General features: G+C 38.2%; 1 protein-coding gene across 1 annotated transcript in view; it reads left to right on the top strand.

Annotated features, from left to right (window-relative positions):
• Clasp2 (cytoplasmic linker associated protein 2) overlaps positions 1-17138 on the top strand; it is a 203186-nt gene that overhangs the window by 90228 nt on the left and 95820 nt on the right. The window contains exons 11-14 of the mRNA XM_013028474.1: positions 1941-2086; positions 11698-11833; positions 14656-14726; positions 15902-15961. Coding sequence (XP_012883928.1) covers positions 1941-2086; positions 11698-11833; positions 14656-14726; positions 15902-15961 — 413 coding nt within the window. The remainder of the gene's footprint in view (positions 1-1940; positions 2087-11697; positions 11834-14655; positions 14727-15901; positions 15962-17138) is intronic.

The raw sequence follows: 17138 nt of genomic DNA, 5'->3' as shown, positions 1-17138 counted from the left end.
TTCAGTTCTGAGACAAGTCTAATACAGGAAGATGTGTGTGTGCGTGTGTGCGCGTGTGTGCGCGCGTGCCCTAGGGCTTGAACTCTGAGCCTGGGCACTGTCCCTAAGCTCTTCAGCTCTAGGCAAACACTCTACCACTTGAGCCACAGGGCTACTTCAGGTTGTCTGGTGGTTAGTTGGAGATAAGAGTCTCGCAGATTTTCCTGCCCAGGCTGGCTTTGAACGAGATCCTCATATCTCAACTTCCTGAGTAGCTAGGAGTACAGACATGAGCCACCAGTACCCAGCAACAGGAAGATCTTTGTCCAGGTATCTCTAGAAGTACCTCTCTAGAGAAGCAGTGCAGATAAATTGTTGTCAGCATAAAACATAAACTTTATACTTGAAGCTCTTTTGTTTTACTTTGAATTTCCCCTAGAAATAAGAACTGGTTTTAGTGTGTACTTTTTTCTATGTATATGTATTCAGCCATGTATAACAAGATAAAAAGATAACCATCATATCTTTATAGAAACAAATGAGATCATGTAGATACGTAATTTGCTTTTTTCACTTAACAAATATCCATTCAGTACACCTAATTATAGATGTCAGGTACTTAATATTTAGTGAGATATTTAGTGATAGCATATTAGATTATATATTTATTCCTTAGATTATGTGTAATTTCCTAGATTGTTTACCATTTGATGAATTTAGTTATTGGATTCTCTTTTTTCTTATTTTATTGACATTTACTATACGATATCATGTGTTACAGGTATTTCTCTCTACCCCATTATGATTTTTTTTAAGTTAATTTTGTTTAGATCTCTTTTGAAAATTCTGTTCTACTTATAATTTTTCACTTGTCTATACCCCAAGATTATAGAACTATTCTTTTAAATTTTTTTCTAATATCCATAGCAATTTTTTCCACTGACATATTTAATTCATCTGGTTTTAAAAGATATTCTAAAATTTAGGAAATCTCTGAGTTAAATCTGAGATTAAATATAATAATGGTTAAGATAAGTAAACTTTTAGTTTCTGTATATCTGTAAGCTTAGATATGTACCTGTATGTTTCTCTGTTGAATTATGAAAGTTTATCATATATAGCTGGTATTTATGCTTAAAAGACATAGTAGTCTACTTCTAAAGTGTAATGCTGAAAGTCTACATAAAAGAACCATTTCCTTCACAGAGTATGATATAGACATGATGATAGCTTGATGGTGAGTCTTTTTTATTTTATACACTTGCTTATGGATGAATAAAATTTTCAAATGTGGCTGTTGAAAGAAAAGGCTATCTGGGCTGGGAATGTAGCTCAATATGCAGTCTCAAAGTAGAGCTTGCCTGACATGAATGAGGCCCTGTTTTTGACTTTTAGTACTGCAATTTAAAAAAAGAAAAGAAAAGCAAGAGAGACTTTCAATTTTGTGTTTTAGCTGGGAACTGATGGCTCACACCTGTAATCATAGCTACTCAGGAGGCTGATATCTAAGGATCACAATTCAAAGCCAGCCTGGGTAGGAAGGTCCGTGAAACTCTTATCTCCAGTTAACCTCCTGAAAACCAGGAGTGGTGCTGTGGCTCAAGTGGTAGAGTGCTAGCCTTGAGCTGAAGAGCCAGAGTTCAAGCCACACTACCGACAATAAATAAATAAATAAAAACTATGTTTTACCTAATTTTAAAAAGACTACTCAATGACTGCAAACTGTATTTATATTTATACCTACATAATACTAAATCTATAAAGTTCTTTTCCAGAAGGCATTTTGTTTTTGTGTTTATTTACAAGGTACATTTATATTCTTTAAGTGTCCAAATATGCTTATGTAAATAAAATGAAACATACATTTCACTTTTAAAAACACTAATGGTATAGTTCAGGTAGCTTGTTTTTTTTTGTCCTGCCACCTTTTATTTAAATATTAAAAATTCTTTTTCTTTTAGCTTAAGAAAATCCGATCACTGCTTGTTGCTGGAGCTGCACAGTATGATTGCTTTTTCCAACATTTGCGCTTGTTGGATGGAGCACTTAAACTATCAGCTAAGGACCTTAGATCCCAGGTGGTCCGGGAAGCTTGTATTACTGTGGCGTAAGTATATTTGTTTTGGCTGAGTATTTTTTAATGAATGAATTTAGTACTCATTGATTCATTGCTTATTAGGTAAAGCAATAGCACGATAACCCCCAAAAATTATTTTTCTTATACGTAAGGATTTAATACTTAGGATTTGTTTGTGTATATGCACGCACATGCATGCATGCGTACCAGTCCTTGGCTTGAACTCAGAACCTGGGCACTGTCCTTGAGCTTTTTTGCTCAAGGCTAACACTCTACCATTTGAGCCACGGCTTCACTTCTGGCTTTTTGATGGCTAATTAGAAATACTAGGCTTACAAACTTTCCTGCCTGGGCTGAACTTGAACTGTAATTCTCAGGTCTCAGCCTTTTGAGTAGCTAGGATTATAGGCATGTGCCACATGTGCCTAGCTTCATGATTATTCTTATTTTCAAAACATTTCTTTATTGAGATTAAGTGACTACATAAATTTCACAATACTGTGATGTAGTTATACTTAGCTAAAGTCACAAACACATTTTAACCTTATAATGATCATCATGTTAATCTGCAAAGTTTATGAACTCCATGAACTTTAATAATAAAAGTATTTCTTCCAAATTGGGTAATATGTGCATTTCTTTCCTTTTGCCTACCATCAGCTGTTCCCTCTTTCTCTCTCATTCCCTTCCTCCCATTACCACCCTTGAATTGCTTAGTTCACTTTCATCCATGTCTAGTACAGCTGATAGGTCCCTCTGCTGTATTTTTTCACCTGTTTTCCACTGATTCTGTGCCCTTCTCCCAACTTCCCTCAGATATGCACATGTATATACCATATGTGGGGTAAAGAATATACACTCATCCAAAAACAATAGGACATATTAAGAAGAGATCCTTCGTTTCCTTGTCTTTGGGGTTCTTTTCAGTCTGTATATTATTTTATACACATGAAAAGGTGCTTGGGTATTACAATTTGGTGTTATTCTCCCAAGACTGACCTCTTTTGGTTTTACTGTGTATAAGTTTCTTGAATCCTGTTTACTTTGTCCTATCTTGTTGCGTTTTGAATCTAATATCCACATATCAGGGAGACCATGTACCGTTTGTCTCTCTGATCTTGGCTTACCTCACTAAACATGATTTGTTCTAGTTCTATCCATTTCCCTGCAAATGCCATTATTTTGTTCTTTCTGATGGCTCTGTAAGATTCCATTGTACGTAGGTAGCACAATTTTCTTTTTTTGGGGGGGGGGTCTGGTCGTGGGGCCTGAACTCTTGGCCTGGGTGCTGTCCCTCAGCTCTTCAGCTCAAGGCTAGCACTCTAACCACTTGAGCCACAGCGCCACTTCCGGCTTTTTTTTTTTTTTTTGCTTATGTGGTGCTGAAGAATCGAACCCAGGGCATTAAGCATGCAAGGCGAGAGCTCTACCACTGAGCCAACTTCCCAGCCGGTAGCACAATTTTTTGATCCATTCATCTGTAGTGGGGCATCTGGGTTGTTTCCATATCTTGGCTATTCTGAGCAGTGCAGCAATGAACATGGAGGTGCATGTGTCTTTGTATCCTAGTTCCTGTTGCTCAAAGTAGATGCATGCCTAGGAGGGGTATGGCTGGGTCTTAGGGTCTTTCTATGTTTAGTTTTCTGAGGAACATCCAGACTGCTTTCCAGAGTGGTTGTATTAGTTTACATTCCCACCAGCAGTGCATCCTCTGCCAGCATTTGTTGTCGTCTGAATTCAGAATATAGGCCATTCTGACTGGGGTAAGATGGTATCTCAGCATTGTTTTTATTTGCATTTCCTTTATGGCCAGGAATGTCGAATATTTTCTCATGTTTCTTTGCCATTTTTACCTCTTCTGAGAAGCCTCTCTAGCTCCCTTACCTATTTAGTGATTGGTTTGTTAGATTTGGGAGGGATTAGTTTCTTGAGCTCCCTGTATATAATGGATATTAGGCCTTGGTCTAATATATTGCTGGTAAATATCTTTTCCCAATTGGTTGGCTGTCTTTCTAGTTTGGTAGCTATGTCTTTAGCTGTGCAGAAATTTGTCAAGTCTCTCTCCAATCTGTTGTGCCCCTGGGATTCTGTTCAGGAAGCTCCTGCCTGTGCCTATAAGTGTCTCTACTACTCTGTCCTTCAGTAGCTTCAGAGATTCAGGTTTGATGTTAAGGTCTTTAATCCATTGACTTGATGTTAGTGAATGGTGACAGGCTGGGGTCCACTTTTAGTTTTCTGCATGTGGTCGCCCAGTTTTCCCAGCACCAATAGTTGAAGAGGCTATGCTTCTTCCACTGTATGTCTCTGGCTCCTTTGTCAAATATCAACTGACTGTACATATGTGGTTTTATTTCTGGGTCTTCTAATCTGTTCCATTGGTCTTTGGGTCTCTTTTTGTGCCAATACCAAGCTTCTGTTATTATTACTCTATAGTAGAGCTTAAAATCCAGTATCGTGATCCCTCCCGCATTCTTTCTTTTGTCTAGAATTGTTTTGGCTATTCTAGGTCTTTTGTTGTTCCATATGAATTTTTGGATAGTTCTGTTTCAGTAAAGCACTTCATTGGGATTTTTTATGGGGATTGTGTTGAATTTGTTTATCATTTTTAGCAGTATGGCCATTTTCACAATATTGATTCTACTTGTCCATGAAGATGGAAGGCCTTTCATTTCTTTGATTTTTTTCTTTAGATTTTTATAATTTTTACTAAATAGGCCCTTTACATCTTTGGTTAGGTTAATTCCTAGATTTTGTATTCTTTGTGAAGCTAGTATGAATGGGGTTGTTTTCCTGACTTCCCTTTGTGCTTGTACATTGTTGGTGTACAGAAAGGCAACTGATTTTTGTTGGTTCATTTTGTATCCTGCTACTTTGCCAAAGTGGTTTATAAGTTCTTCGAGTTTGGAAGTGGAGTTTTTTGGGTTGTTCAGGTATAAGTCATATGCAAATAGGTATAGTTTCGTCTTTCCCTATGTGGATCCCTTTAATGTCCTTCCCTTGCCTTATTGCTATGGCTAAAGATTCCAGGATTATATTGAAAAGGAGTAGAGAGAGTGGGCATCTTTGCCTTGTTCTTGATTTTAGGGGAAATGGTTTTAGCTTTTCCTCATTTAGTATGATATTGGCTCTTGGTCTGTCATATATGGCTATTACTGGCTTAAAGAATGTTCCTTTTATTCCTATTCTCTCCAGAGCTTTTAACATGAATGAATCTTCTATTTTGTCAAAAGCTGTTTCTGCGTCATTGAGATAACCATGTGGTTTTGACCTTGGCTCTGTTAACATGGTGAATTACATTTATTGATTTGTATATGGTAAACCAGCCTTGCATCTGTGGAGTGAAGCCTACTTGGTCATCATGTATGAGTTTAAAATATTTTTTTTCTGGGGCTGGGAAGGTGGCTCAGTGGTAGAGCGCTTGCCTTGCATGCATGAGGCCCTGGGTTCGATTCCTCAGCACCACATAAGCAGAAAAAAAAAAGCCTGAAGTGGCGCTGTGGCTCAAGTGGTAGAGTGCTAGCCTTGAACTGAAGAGCTGAGGGACAGCACTCAGGCTCAGAGTTCAGGCCCCACGACTGGACCCCCCCAAAAAAAAATTTTTTTCTGGATCCTGTTGACTAATATTTTATTGAGCTTTTCATCTGTATTCATCTGAGACACTGGTCTGTAGTTCTCTTTTGGTTGGATCTTTACCTGGTTTTAGGGTGACTGTGATATTGCTTCATAGAATGAGTTTGGGATTGCTTCCTCTGCTTCTATTTCATGGAAGAGCTTGATTATGAGTATTAGTTCCTCTTTAAAAGTCTTACAGAATTTTGTGGTAAATCCATGTGGGCTTGGGCTTTTCCTTATTGGAATATTTCTGATTGCTTCCTCTATCTCATTGCATGTTATTGGTTTATTTAGTTGATTTATATCTTCTTGGTTCAGTTGGGCAATTTGTATTTCTTTAGAAATTTGTCCATTTTTGCTAGGTTTTCCTTCTTTAGTGAGTATAGATTCTGGAAATAATTCTTTATGATCATTTAGCTGCCTTGGATGTTGGTTGTAATTTTTCCTGTGGCATCCCTGATCTTACTGATTTGGGTCTCCTCTCTTTTGTTAATCTTTCAAGGGGTCTGTCAGTTTTATTTTTTTCAAAAAAAAACCAGCCTTTTTTGTTTCGTTAATTTTATTTATAGTTTTTAAAATCTCTATTTCACAGGGCTGGGAAGGTGGCTCAATGGTAGAGTGCTTGCCTTGCATGCCTGAGGCCCTGGGTTCGATTCCCCAGCACCACATAAGCAAAAAGGAAAAAGCCGGAAGTGGCGCTGTGGCTCAACTGGTAGAGCGCTAGCCTTGAGCTGAAGAGCTGAGGGACAGCACCCAGGCCCAGAGTTCAAGGCCCCACGACCGGACCCCCCCCCAAAAAAAAATTCTCTATTTCACTAATTTCTGCACTTAACCTTGTTTATCTTGCTCCATCTAGTAACTTTAAGTTCAATTTTTTCTTGCTTTTCTAACAGTTTTAGTTGCATCATGAGGTTATTTACTCAAGTAAATATATTTAATATATTTTTTATAGTGCTGGCTTATTGTTCATGAATTCCTTGATATGTGCACTCAGAGCAATGAACTTGCCCCTCAGGACTGCTTTTGCTGTGTCCCAGAGATATATTTTCATTGAATTGAATTGTAGGAACTTACTAATTTCTTCTTCTGTGACCCAGGTGTTATTCGGTAGTGTACTGTTTAGCCTCCATGTATTTGAGTAATTTCTGCAGTGTGCTTTGTTGTTGAGAACTGATTTGGTTCACTCTGGTCCGATAGAATACAAGGGATTATGTCAATCCTCTTGTATTTGCTTAAATTCTATGATATGATCTATTTTGGAGAAAGTTCCAGGGGCTGCTGAGAAGAATGTTTATTGGGTCATTGTTGGGTGGGAAACTCTGTAGACGTCTCTTAAGTCCGTCTGGGATATTTAGTTCAGAGGCTACTTTGCTTATCCTCTGTTTGGTTGACGTGTACTTTGGTGAGAATGTGATATTAAAAGTCTCCCACTACTATCGTATTTGAGTCTATCTTGTTTTGTCAGTCTGAGAGTATTTGTTTAACATATTTAGGTGCTCCATTGTTTGGTGAATATAAATTGATGGTGGTGATACCCTCTTCTTGGATTGTTGTCTGTATTAATATGTAGTGACCTTCTTGTCATTTTGTACTGATTTTAATGAGAAGTCTATTCTGTCAGATATCAAATTGGCGACCCCTGCCTTTTTGCTGGGTACATTTGCATGGAAGGTCTTCCATTCCTTCACTGGGAGTTTTTGTCTTTGGTTGTGATATGCGTCTCTTGGAGAAACAAATGGATGGATCTTGTTTTCTGATCTATTGTGTGGTTTGTTTTCTTTTGATTGGTGAATTGAGTCTATTAATGTTTTTGGTTATTATAGAGAGATGTGTTATGTTTCCTGCCATTTGCTCCTTTCCTTTTTCTGTGCCTACTAAATTGATCTCCTAATGATTTCTATATGATGAGGTGCCCTGATCTTAATTGTTTTCTTCAGATTGTATTCCTCCTTTTAATATATATTTTTGTAGTGCTGGCTTATTGTTCATGAATTCCTTGAATTTTTCTTTGTTATTAAAAGTTTTAATTTCTCCATTGAATGTGAATTCTAGTTTCAAGACTAAATATACCAGTTTGGGTTGGCATGTTGGTTTTCAGGACTTGGATGGTACCTTTCCAGGCTCTCCTTGTATTGAGGGTTTATGTGGACAGGTCCACAGTGATTGTGATTTTCTTTCCATTGTAGTATAGCTCCTTCTTTGATTTTTCAGCATTTAAAATCAGCTCTTTGCAATTCAGGTCTAGTGTCTTTACTATGATATGTCTAGACATGTTTCTTCTAGGACCTGTTTAGTAGGTATACTGTATGCTTCTGTTATGTGGATAAGATTTTCTCTTTTTTTTATTGTGAAAATACCGTACAGAGGGATTACATGGGCAAGATAATGAGTGCATTTCTTATCAAGCATTGTTGCCTCCTCCTTTGTTTCCCCTTACCATCCCTTCCCATCTCCACCCCTCCCACCCCCCAAGATTTTCTCTTTTAAGATTGGGGAAATTTTCAGTAATAATCTCATTGAATAAGTGTTGCATCCCTCTCTTCTGGTATTCCTCCCCTTACTGACCCTAGTTATACAAAGATTACCAGTTTTTGGACTTCCCTTTGGTAAATTCTGTTGTGTTTTCCCCCCCATATCTGTGACTTTCTTCTGCAGCTCCTCTCTTTTATCTTCAACTCCTGATATTCTGTTTTCCATCTCATTTATTCTGTTATTATTCCATTGTGGTTTGTATTTTGGAAATTGAATCATTTATGGTTCCTATATCGGTTCTTAAAGTTTTGATTTCATCTTTTAATGAGGTGTTTATCATGTCTATTTTTTGTCTGCATTTCTCTTTTGAATTCATGGACTTCACCTTTTATTCCTTTGGTCATTTCTGCCATCATCTCTTTAATTGGTCTTTGTCCTTCATTTCTTCTTCACTGTCACTGGAGTTCTTTCCCAGATTGCTGTTGGCTTTTGGGATTGGTTTGCTGTCTTGACTGTTCATGAATCTTGTAATTTTTCACTGTGACTTACACATTAGTGGTCTGCCTGCTTTTGGTCGACAGGTGGCAGCCTTCGCTTGACTCTGGGTTGGCTCACACTGGGTCGCCCACCCAACCTGGGTCCCCAGGCTGGCTGGTGACTGTGGGCGCACTCAGCCCTGGACTGGCTGAAAGAAACTCTGTCCAGTCTGCAGTGAGGATTGTAATCAGTTAAATTCAGGTGTCTGGGGTGGTCGTTGGCTTCAGAAGGTTTGGCCCGCCGCTTGGAGCGCCTCGTCTGAAGCGCATGTTTGTGCCCCGCACTCACACAAATCGCAATTGTAGACAGGGCAGTAGTTTCCACAGCTCCCTCCAGGGGCCGGAGCCTCCCAGTAGGGGTGTGCTGGCTGTATTTCCACCTGTCATGCTTCCTAACGGGCCTGAAACGCTGGCACACCCACTTGGCAGATCCTGGCCGGGACGAATAGTGTTCCCGCCAGCTGCTGCCCTGTGCGTGCACTCCTGAGAGCCAGTGCTGTGGGCAGCGCACAGTCCTAGCACCTATCAAGTATGAGTCCCTGTGGCCTCCTACTGGAGTGGGGGAGGAGGGAGGGAAAGGCTCTGGCCTCTTGGTCCCTTTAAAGTGTGATGTTCCTTCTTGGGCAGGTCAAGTTCTATGGGTCACAACCAGAGCTGGTCTCCTATTGGGGGATCGGGAGCGGGTACTCACTGATCCTGGGACTAGTTGTGGGCTGTGCCGTGGTGCTGTTAGGAGCTCTCCGGGTCTGGGTGTCTCTGTGCTTTGTCTCTGGTCTCAGTCTCTCTCTGTGCTGCCCAGGTCCCGCTGTAGGAGTTTTCTGCGTCTAGTTCTGCAGTCTGCTGGTGATCCTGAAACCCTGGCAGGCCGCGGGTGGCTTTTAGCAGCTTGGCTGCGCTTCTGCGAGGGGCGAGTTTACATCTTTGTATGCAATATGAGCTTTTTTCTTTTTCCTCTCCGGTTTCTGTGACTCGCTGTTTGTTCGATTTTTTGCTGTTTCCATCTCTTGGGACACCGCTATGCTCTATTTGGTTAGAGAGAGGGTGATTTCCTATTGTTTCGGCACCATCTTGGGGTCCTCAGTATGATTCTTTTTTAAAGAAAAAATATTTTGCCAGGCACAGGTAGCTCACACCTATAATCATAGCTGTTCAGGAGGCTGAGATCTGAGGATTGTGCTTTGAAGCCAACCTAGGCGGAGGTCAGTGAGACTCTTATCTCTAAGCACCAAAAAAAAAACTGGAAGGTGAGCTATGACTCAAGTGGTAGAGTACTAGCCTTGAGCCAAAAAGCTCAGGGACAGTGCCCAGCCCTCAATTTAAGCCCCAGGACCAACATAAAAAAAAATAGGGCTGGGAAGGTGGCTCAGTGGTAGCGTGCTTGCCTTGCTTGCATGAGGCCCTGGGTTGGATTCCTCAGCACCACATAAGCCAAAAGAAAAAAGCCGGAAGTGGCGCTGTGGCTCAAGTGGTAGAGTGCTAGCCTTGAGCTGAAGAGCTGAGGGACAGCGCCCAGAGTTCAGGCCCCAGAACAAGAAAGAAAAGAGAGGGGGAGGAGGAAGGGAGGGAGGGAAAGGAAGGAAGGAAGTTAGTTAAGAAAAGAGAAGTATTTTATAACTCTATATCATCCTTAACTTGATCCCAGAAAGGCCACCAATATATAGGAATAGTTCTAAACCAGATCCAATATACAAGTCTACTCTAGACCCCATTTCTCCCAATAAGCTTATAAAAATCAAACTGACTTCTAGGTATATTACCGGCCTACCAGAACAAAATTCATACTCTGTGAGGAAGACAATATCCATACATAAGAGACATCTTCCTGATTTTGAGTTTTTCACCTGTGAATTGAGGCATTTTACAATTGACCTTATAACCGGACACTGTTAAACAGGTCTGAATCTGAGTGCCTCTTTTAATGAACAACCTGAGTTTTTAGAGTTCTTAAGCAGCATGTATTTTATTTTGTTTGTTTATGCCATTTCTGGGTTTGAACTCTGCAAGCCTTCAGCTTTCAGGCCTTGCTTACTTGGCTGGCATGCTACCATTTAAGCCATACCGCCAGGTCAATTTTTTCTTTGTTTGGACATGGAATTTCTAGACTTGTCTGTGCAGAATAGCTTTGAACCTTGATCTTTCTAATCTCAGCCTCCTGAAGTAGCTAGGATTATAGGTATAAACCACCAGTACTTTGCCTAACCATGTATTTTAAATTAGATGCCATATAAAAATATTGAAATTGACCAATACTACAATTATTGCTACAACTGCCAATGACTACAGCATACTTTGTGAGTGTTTTAACTAACTCAGATAAAGTCTCGATTAGTTGCTTTTCTGCAAATTTGAAAAGAAAAGATTGATGTCCTTAAAAAAACCCATCCAACGGCTGGGTGCCAATGGCTCATGGCTATAATTCTAGCTACTCAGGAGGCTGAAATCAGGATCGCGGTTCAAAGCCATCCCCGGCAGGAAAGTCCATGAAACTCTTATCTCCAGTAAAACCACTAGAAAACCAGAAGTGGCGCTGTAGCTCGAGCATCAGAGTGTTTGCCTTGAGCTGAAGAGCTAAGGGACAGCACCCAAGGCCAGAGTTCAAGCCCCACGATCGACAAAAACAAAAGTCCAACTAGAGATCAACCCCCAAAATGTCAAGCACTAATTTTGTGGAAAAAACAGACGTATCGTTAATAGAAATAGAGAATGCTTCAAGGAACATTGATTCAAGTAATATTTTGAACTATATTATAAAATATTTTGAACTCTTACTGGGCATCAAAATTGAAATATCTGATGAATCAAGACCAAAAGTCATGGTAAACAGATCTGATATTTTTCTTGATGTTAATTTAGAGCTGATAGTTTGACCAGAGATAAATAGGAAAAACTAAAGAGATAAATAGGAAAAAGAAAAGAACATATAGTATTTGGACTTCCCTTTCAGGAAAAATACTTTATTGAAAATGATCTTATCTATATTTAAGATTAAACTATTAAAAATATTTTTGTTTTCTTTTGTAGCCACCTTTCAACAGTTTTGGGAAACAAGTTTGATCATGGCGCTGAAGCCATTGTACCTACACTTTTTAATCTTGTCCCCAATAGTGCAAAAGTCATGGCAACTTCTGGATGTGCAGCAATCAGATTCATCATTCGGGTAGGTTTCCCCTCCCTCCCTCTCCTATTGCATTTACATAAATCATTAGTATTTTATTAAGCTCCAAAGAAGAAACATCACTTTTTATTTCTTTTTTTTCTGATAATAAAATACATAATTATTATATTACATGTAGATAATATAAAGCAAATATGCTTAAATACGCAATATAGTTCATATCCATATATATAGTTGTGCATCCTGTGTACAATCTCAAATATTACAAGCAGCAATAAAAACAACAAATCTTAGTATTTCTCATAATGAATATCTTGACAATGCCTACACCTTAAAAAAAAATTCTCAGCAGGGCACCAGTGTTTCACACCTGTAATCCTAGCTACTCAGGAAGCTGAGATCTGAGGATCTTGGTTAGAAGCCAGCCTGGGCAGAAAAGTCCCCATGAGACTGTTATCTCCAATTAACCACTCAAAAACCAGAAGTGATGCTGTGGCTCAAGTGGTAGAGTGCTAGCCTTGAACAGAGGCTCAGAGACAGTGCTCAGACTCTGAGTTCAAGCCCCATGACTGAAAAAAAAAAATTCTCTCCCTTTAAATTCTGTTTCTCTATCATTTTTCTAGCATATACATTTCCAAATTTCTATTCTATGCTAGTACAACCATAAGTCACCCAAAATTGTAAATACTAAATAGAAAATGTAAATACTGAACATACACATGGTTTGTGTTTGTGCTTTATTTTCAAATTTTTGACTATTGAAATAGTATTTTTACTATTACAATAGTTTTTTTTATTATTCACTGTCCATCATGCCTATTCCATTTCATTTTCATAATTTAGAAGCTCCTTATTCTTTGTCAATGTTAAGAAGAAAACCTTCATTTACTGGCTCTTACATTTTAGCTGGCTGCTAGTGGCGCACGCTTGCAATCCTCAGGAGGCTGAGTGAGATCTGAGGATAGTGATTCAAAGCCAGACCAAGGCAGGAAAGTCCATGAGAATCTTATTTCTAATTAATAATCAAAAGCCAGAAGTGGAATTTTTCTAACATGATAGATCACTAGTTTTGAGCAACAATGCTCAAAGACAATATCTAGACCCTGAGTTCAAGCCCCAGGACCACCACCAAAACAAATGAATATTTTCATGGATGTAGTGATACATTCCTCAAATCCTAACATTCCAGACTGAATCAGGAAGATCTCAAGTTCAAGAATAACCTGGACTCTCCAAAAATCAAAACAAAGCAAAAATAAGCACCTAAAAAGTATATCTTTATCCTGTTCATGCATTCTTGCTCCCTTAATGGTTATATTACACTTAGCAAGTAATTTTCAACTATTTCTATCATTTAGCAGTGTTTGTTGCTATATTCCCATATCCCATTTTTTAATTGCTTTTGGGCCATTCTTGTTTGGACTTTATGTTTTCTCTTTTTTTTAATGTTATTTTTATCATTGCACATACTGCCATGAGCTACTGTGCCAAGCTGAGAGGATTATTTCTTGTATTCATTTCAGTATCACATATATTCAAATTGGAGTGGTATAAAAGATTAGCCTGGCCCCTGTGCAAGGGTGAGACACAGATTCATAAAGTGTTGCTAAAGTGTTCTACATTTTTTAAATAAGTCTAGTTGCTTGGACATGAAATTGCAGCTACTTTGCAGGCTGACATTTAGGAACACCACTGCTCAAGGACAGCCCAGGCAAAAAAGTGAGGCCTACTGTCACTCAATGAGCCAAGCAATGTGATGTGCACCTGTGCTTCATGCTTCGCAGGAGGCATTGATAAGAAGTTCAGGACTAGGACAGCCCTCAGCAAAAAACTCCAAACTCTACCTATAAAACAACTAAAGCAAAAAGGGCTGGCAATGTGACTCAAGTGGTAAGAATACCCTGGTACCAGTACAGCCAACATTTAAAAGAAAAAAAAAATCCTTTATATCACCAATGCTGGCAGAAGCACTATTTGTAGACAGTATCTTCAAGGATTTTTATGCTAAAGGGAACTACCTTTTCCAGGGTCTTTCCCCTTTTTACTATGGCTTATATCCAAAAACTGACTGATATGGAAGTATCTTGGACCAACTTGGAGCTGTTCTGAAAACCATTTTAACTTTACTGGATCTCATCATGGTTTCCTCAGTTGCCTACTTCTGTTTTTTCTTCCTTCCATGGGTAAAAATACCCAAGGGTATATTAAATTCTCTGCACACTAAGCTGCATCTCAGAGCTTGCTTCCTAGGTAACCCAACCTTTACCATTAGCTCAGAAGACAAATAGATTTGTGGCATCTAATATGTACACTTAGGTAGCCATTTTGTACAGTATCTTTAATGAAATTTTTAGTGTTTGCTTCACTAGAAAAAAAACAGTTGCTAGTGTCTACAAGTTTGTATTACTAAACTTGTATTTGAATTGTAGTAGATATGATTTAGCCAGAATGAAAATTCTGTTAGAATCACCATTTCAAACTGTATTCTCAATAGTTAAGAATATTGACTCACTCTGGTTCTCTGTTTTGATAACATACAATTATTATTTCTACCAGCAGTAACAAAGGTAGTTTAGAAAACATGAATTCATGTCAGGTTCCTCTTAATGCTCCTTTTTCCATAAATGATACTCGCCTAACAGTTATTTACAGTTTTGCAATTCATTTGTCTTTGTAGTATATTACTTTATCCTCAGCTGTCCTTTTGAAACTGTAACATGATTACTATTACTTTAATTTGAAATCTGACTTAAAGTTTTTGTTTTGTCATAACATAGTTAAGTACTTGAATGTAAGGCACACAGAAGAAAGGACTACATGAAGTGCACAGTATTTTTCATCCTTTTCTGAAACATCTTTTTCAGCATACTCATGTACCTAGGCTTATTCCTTTAATAACAAGCAACTGCACATCAAAATCAGTTCCAGTGAGGAGGTGAGCTTTGAAAATTAATTTTTAATATAACTTTCACATTGCATAATGTTTAATTCTTATTTAGTATAAGAGTTATTGTTAACTAATTCTTAAAGTTGCCTTGCAGAAAATCCATAGTATAGTGAAAAGCACTGGTTTTAGTGGGAGTTGTTATAATTCATGTAAGAGAAAGGCAGAGAGCTGGAGGCATGGCTTGAGGGGAAGAGTATCTGCCTGGCAAATACAAGGTTCTGAGTTGAACTCCAGTACTGTTCCTCCTTCTGCCAAAAAAAATTTGAAGAAGGCAAAATTTGAAATACAGCTATATTGATGATTGAAGGAGATATTAGTTAATAAATCAAAATCCATTTTTCATTTGTGGAAATGAGACTTGATGACTAGAGGTATGATATCAAGTGCTTTTGATTATTAACATTGGAATCAAAGCCCCAGCATTGGTATCTCAGCTTTATCACTTTGAGCACAGTTAACTTTTCCTGTTATTATTTCCTAATATGTATGATATGTACTAAAAGAGTAGATTGGAGAAGGCAAAAATTAATTTATCTTTTGTAAATTGGGCTTGATAGTCATTGCCTATGTGGACATGTTTATGAGCTGGCTAAAACTTAACTAAAGCAAAGAAACAGTGCTAGAAATAAGGATTAGATGTAAGAATTACATCAGATAGAGCCAGGTACAAGGTAAGATTGGCTCCACCAGATGAGCAACTATTTAAGGACAGGTGCATAAAAGATGTTAGTAAAGAAAACAAAGCAGTGATCCAAGGAAGAAACACCTGGAGTTGAAAATTAGAGGTCTTATGAGAAAATATATACAAACTTGCTTTTTTTTTTAACAAACTTGCTTTTTAAAAATCATATATCTTAATATTTAAGGAAACAAAATGTAGAACAAAAAGACTTATTTTGTCATTTCATGTCTTTGGTTATCATTATGTGTCTTCAGTGGCTAGTGTGAGTGGAATTTGTTAAATTTTATATTTAATAAACATTTTAAAGTTAAATTTATGGGGAAATCTTCAGTTCTTTAAACTAGCACTGAAAAAGTTGGATGTTAAAATAAGATACTCTTTAATTAAATATCTAGAAACTATGCCATACAAAATTACACAGGAATGTATTGATGAGTTGCTTGATGCAAAATTTAATTATAAGTTAACTTTTATCTTTCAGGCGTTCCTTTGAATTTTTAGATCTGTTGTTACAAGAATGGCAGACTCATTCCTTAGAAAGGTATGCAAGGCACCTCTCTCCTACTCCCACCTCACTCCCCTCCTTATTGTTAGCCAGTTCTTTAGAAGATGATGAGGCTTTGGTTTTGCGTTGTTTCTCATTTTGCCTATAGGCTTTTTGTTCTGCCTTACCTTGAGTCTGTGCTCCTCTTATGCTTTTAGATGCTAGTCTGATTTTCTTCTTAGTAGGGTGGATAAGAATTCCTTGAGTAGAATGGGTCATATAAGATCCTCTAAACTGGGTGCTTGTGGCTCACACCTGTAATCTTAGCTACTCAGGAGGCAGATATCTGACTATCAAAATAAAGCCAGCCTGGGCAGGAAAGTCTATGAGACTCTTATCTCCAGTAAACTGCTCAAAAAATCCAGAAGTGGCACTGTGACTCAAGTGATAGAGCACTAGCCTGAGCAAAAGAAACTAAGGTACAGCATCCAGGCCCAGAGTTCAAGTCCTAGGACAGGCCAAAAAAAAAAAAAAAAAGATCCTCTAAGATGAAGTGGCCAAAAATGAAAGCAGTGTATCTTTAATCCTGTTTAATTGGTTTCTTAAGCTAAAATTTATCACTTAATATATGATTTCACATAGAGAGAAGCAAGGAACTTCCTTTTAGAGGAAGGAGATACTTTTAAAAATAGAGACTAGGAATGTTGGAACATGTATATAATCCTCTCTACTCAGGAAATGAAGATAGGAGGAACTAGTTCAAGTCAGTCCCTGTTAGCAAGGCCCTATCTGAAAAACTAAAAACCAGAAAGGACTGGGGTTGTGACAAGTGATAGGACACTTGGCAGGTGTTCAATTCCTAGTACAGCAAAAAAGGAGCGAGATTGAGGCAAAAGGGAAAGAGAAACAAGAGGAAGTGGGAGATAAAGGAATCATTTATAAAATTTCTTCACATCCGCTGTTAGGTATCATTGCTAAAGTAACATACTGGATACTATATGAGGACAGCTTTTTGGTCACTGGCTATTTGCACAGCTATATTTCTTATTACTTTGAACCTTAAAGCAATAACATCTCTTTAAGTACATTCATTGCTGAGTCTTTCTTTTTATTTTTATTTTATTTTTATTTTATTTTTATTTTTTGGGTCCAGTCGTGGGGCCTGAACTCTGGGCCTGGGCGCTGTCCCTCAGCTCTTCAGCTCAAGGCTAGCGCTCTACCACTTGAGCCACAG

Source organism: Dipodomys ordii, unplaced genomic scaffold, assembly GCF_000151885.1.
Source record: "Dipodomys ordii isolate 6190 unplaced genomic scaffold, Dord_2.0 Scaffold110, whole genome shotgun sequence".
Taxonomy (NCBI): Eukaryota; Metazoa; Chordata; class Mammalia; order Rodentia; family Heteromyidae; genus Dipodomys; species Dipodomys ordii.
The sequence above is the reverse complement of the archived record's forward strand: the minus strand, read 5'-3'. Positions and strand labels throughout refer to the sequence as shown.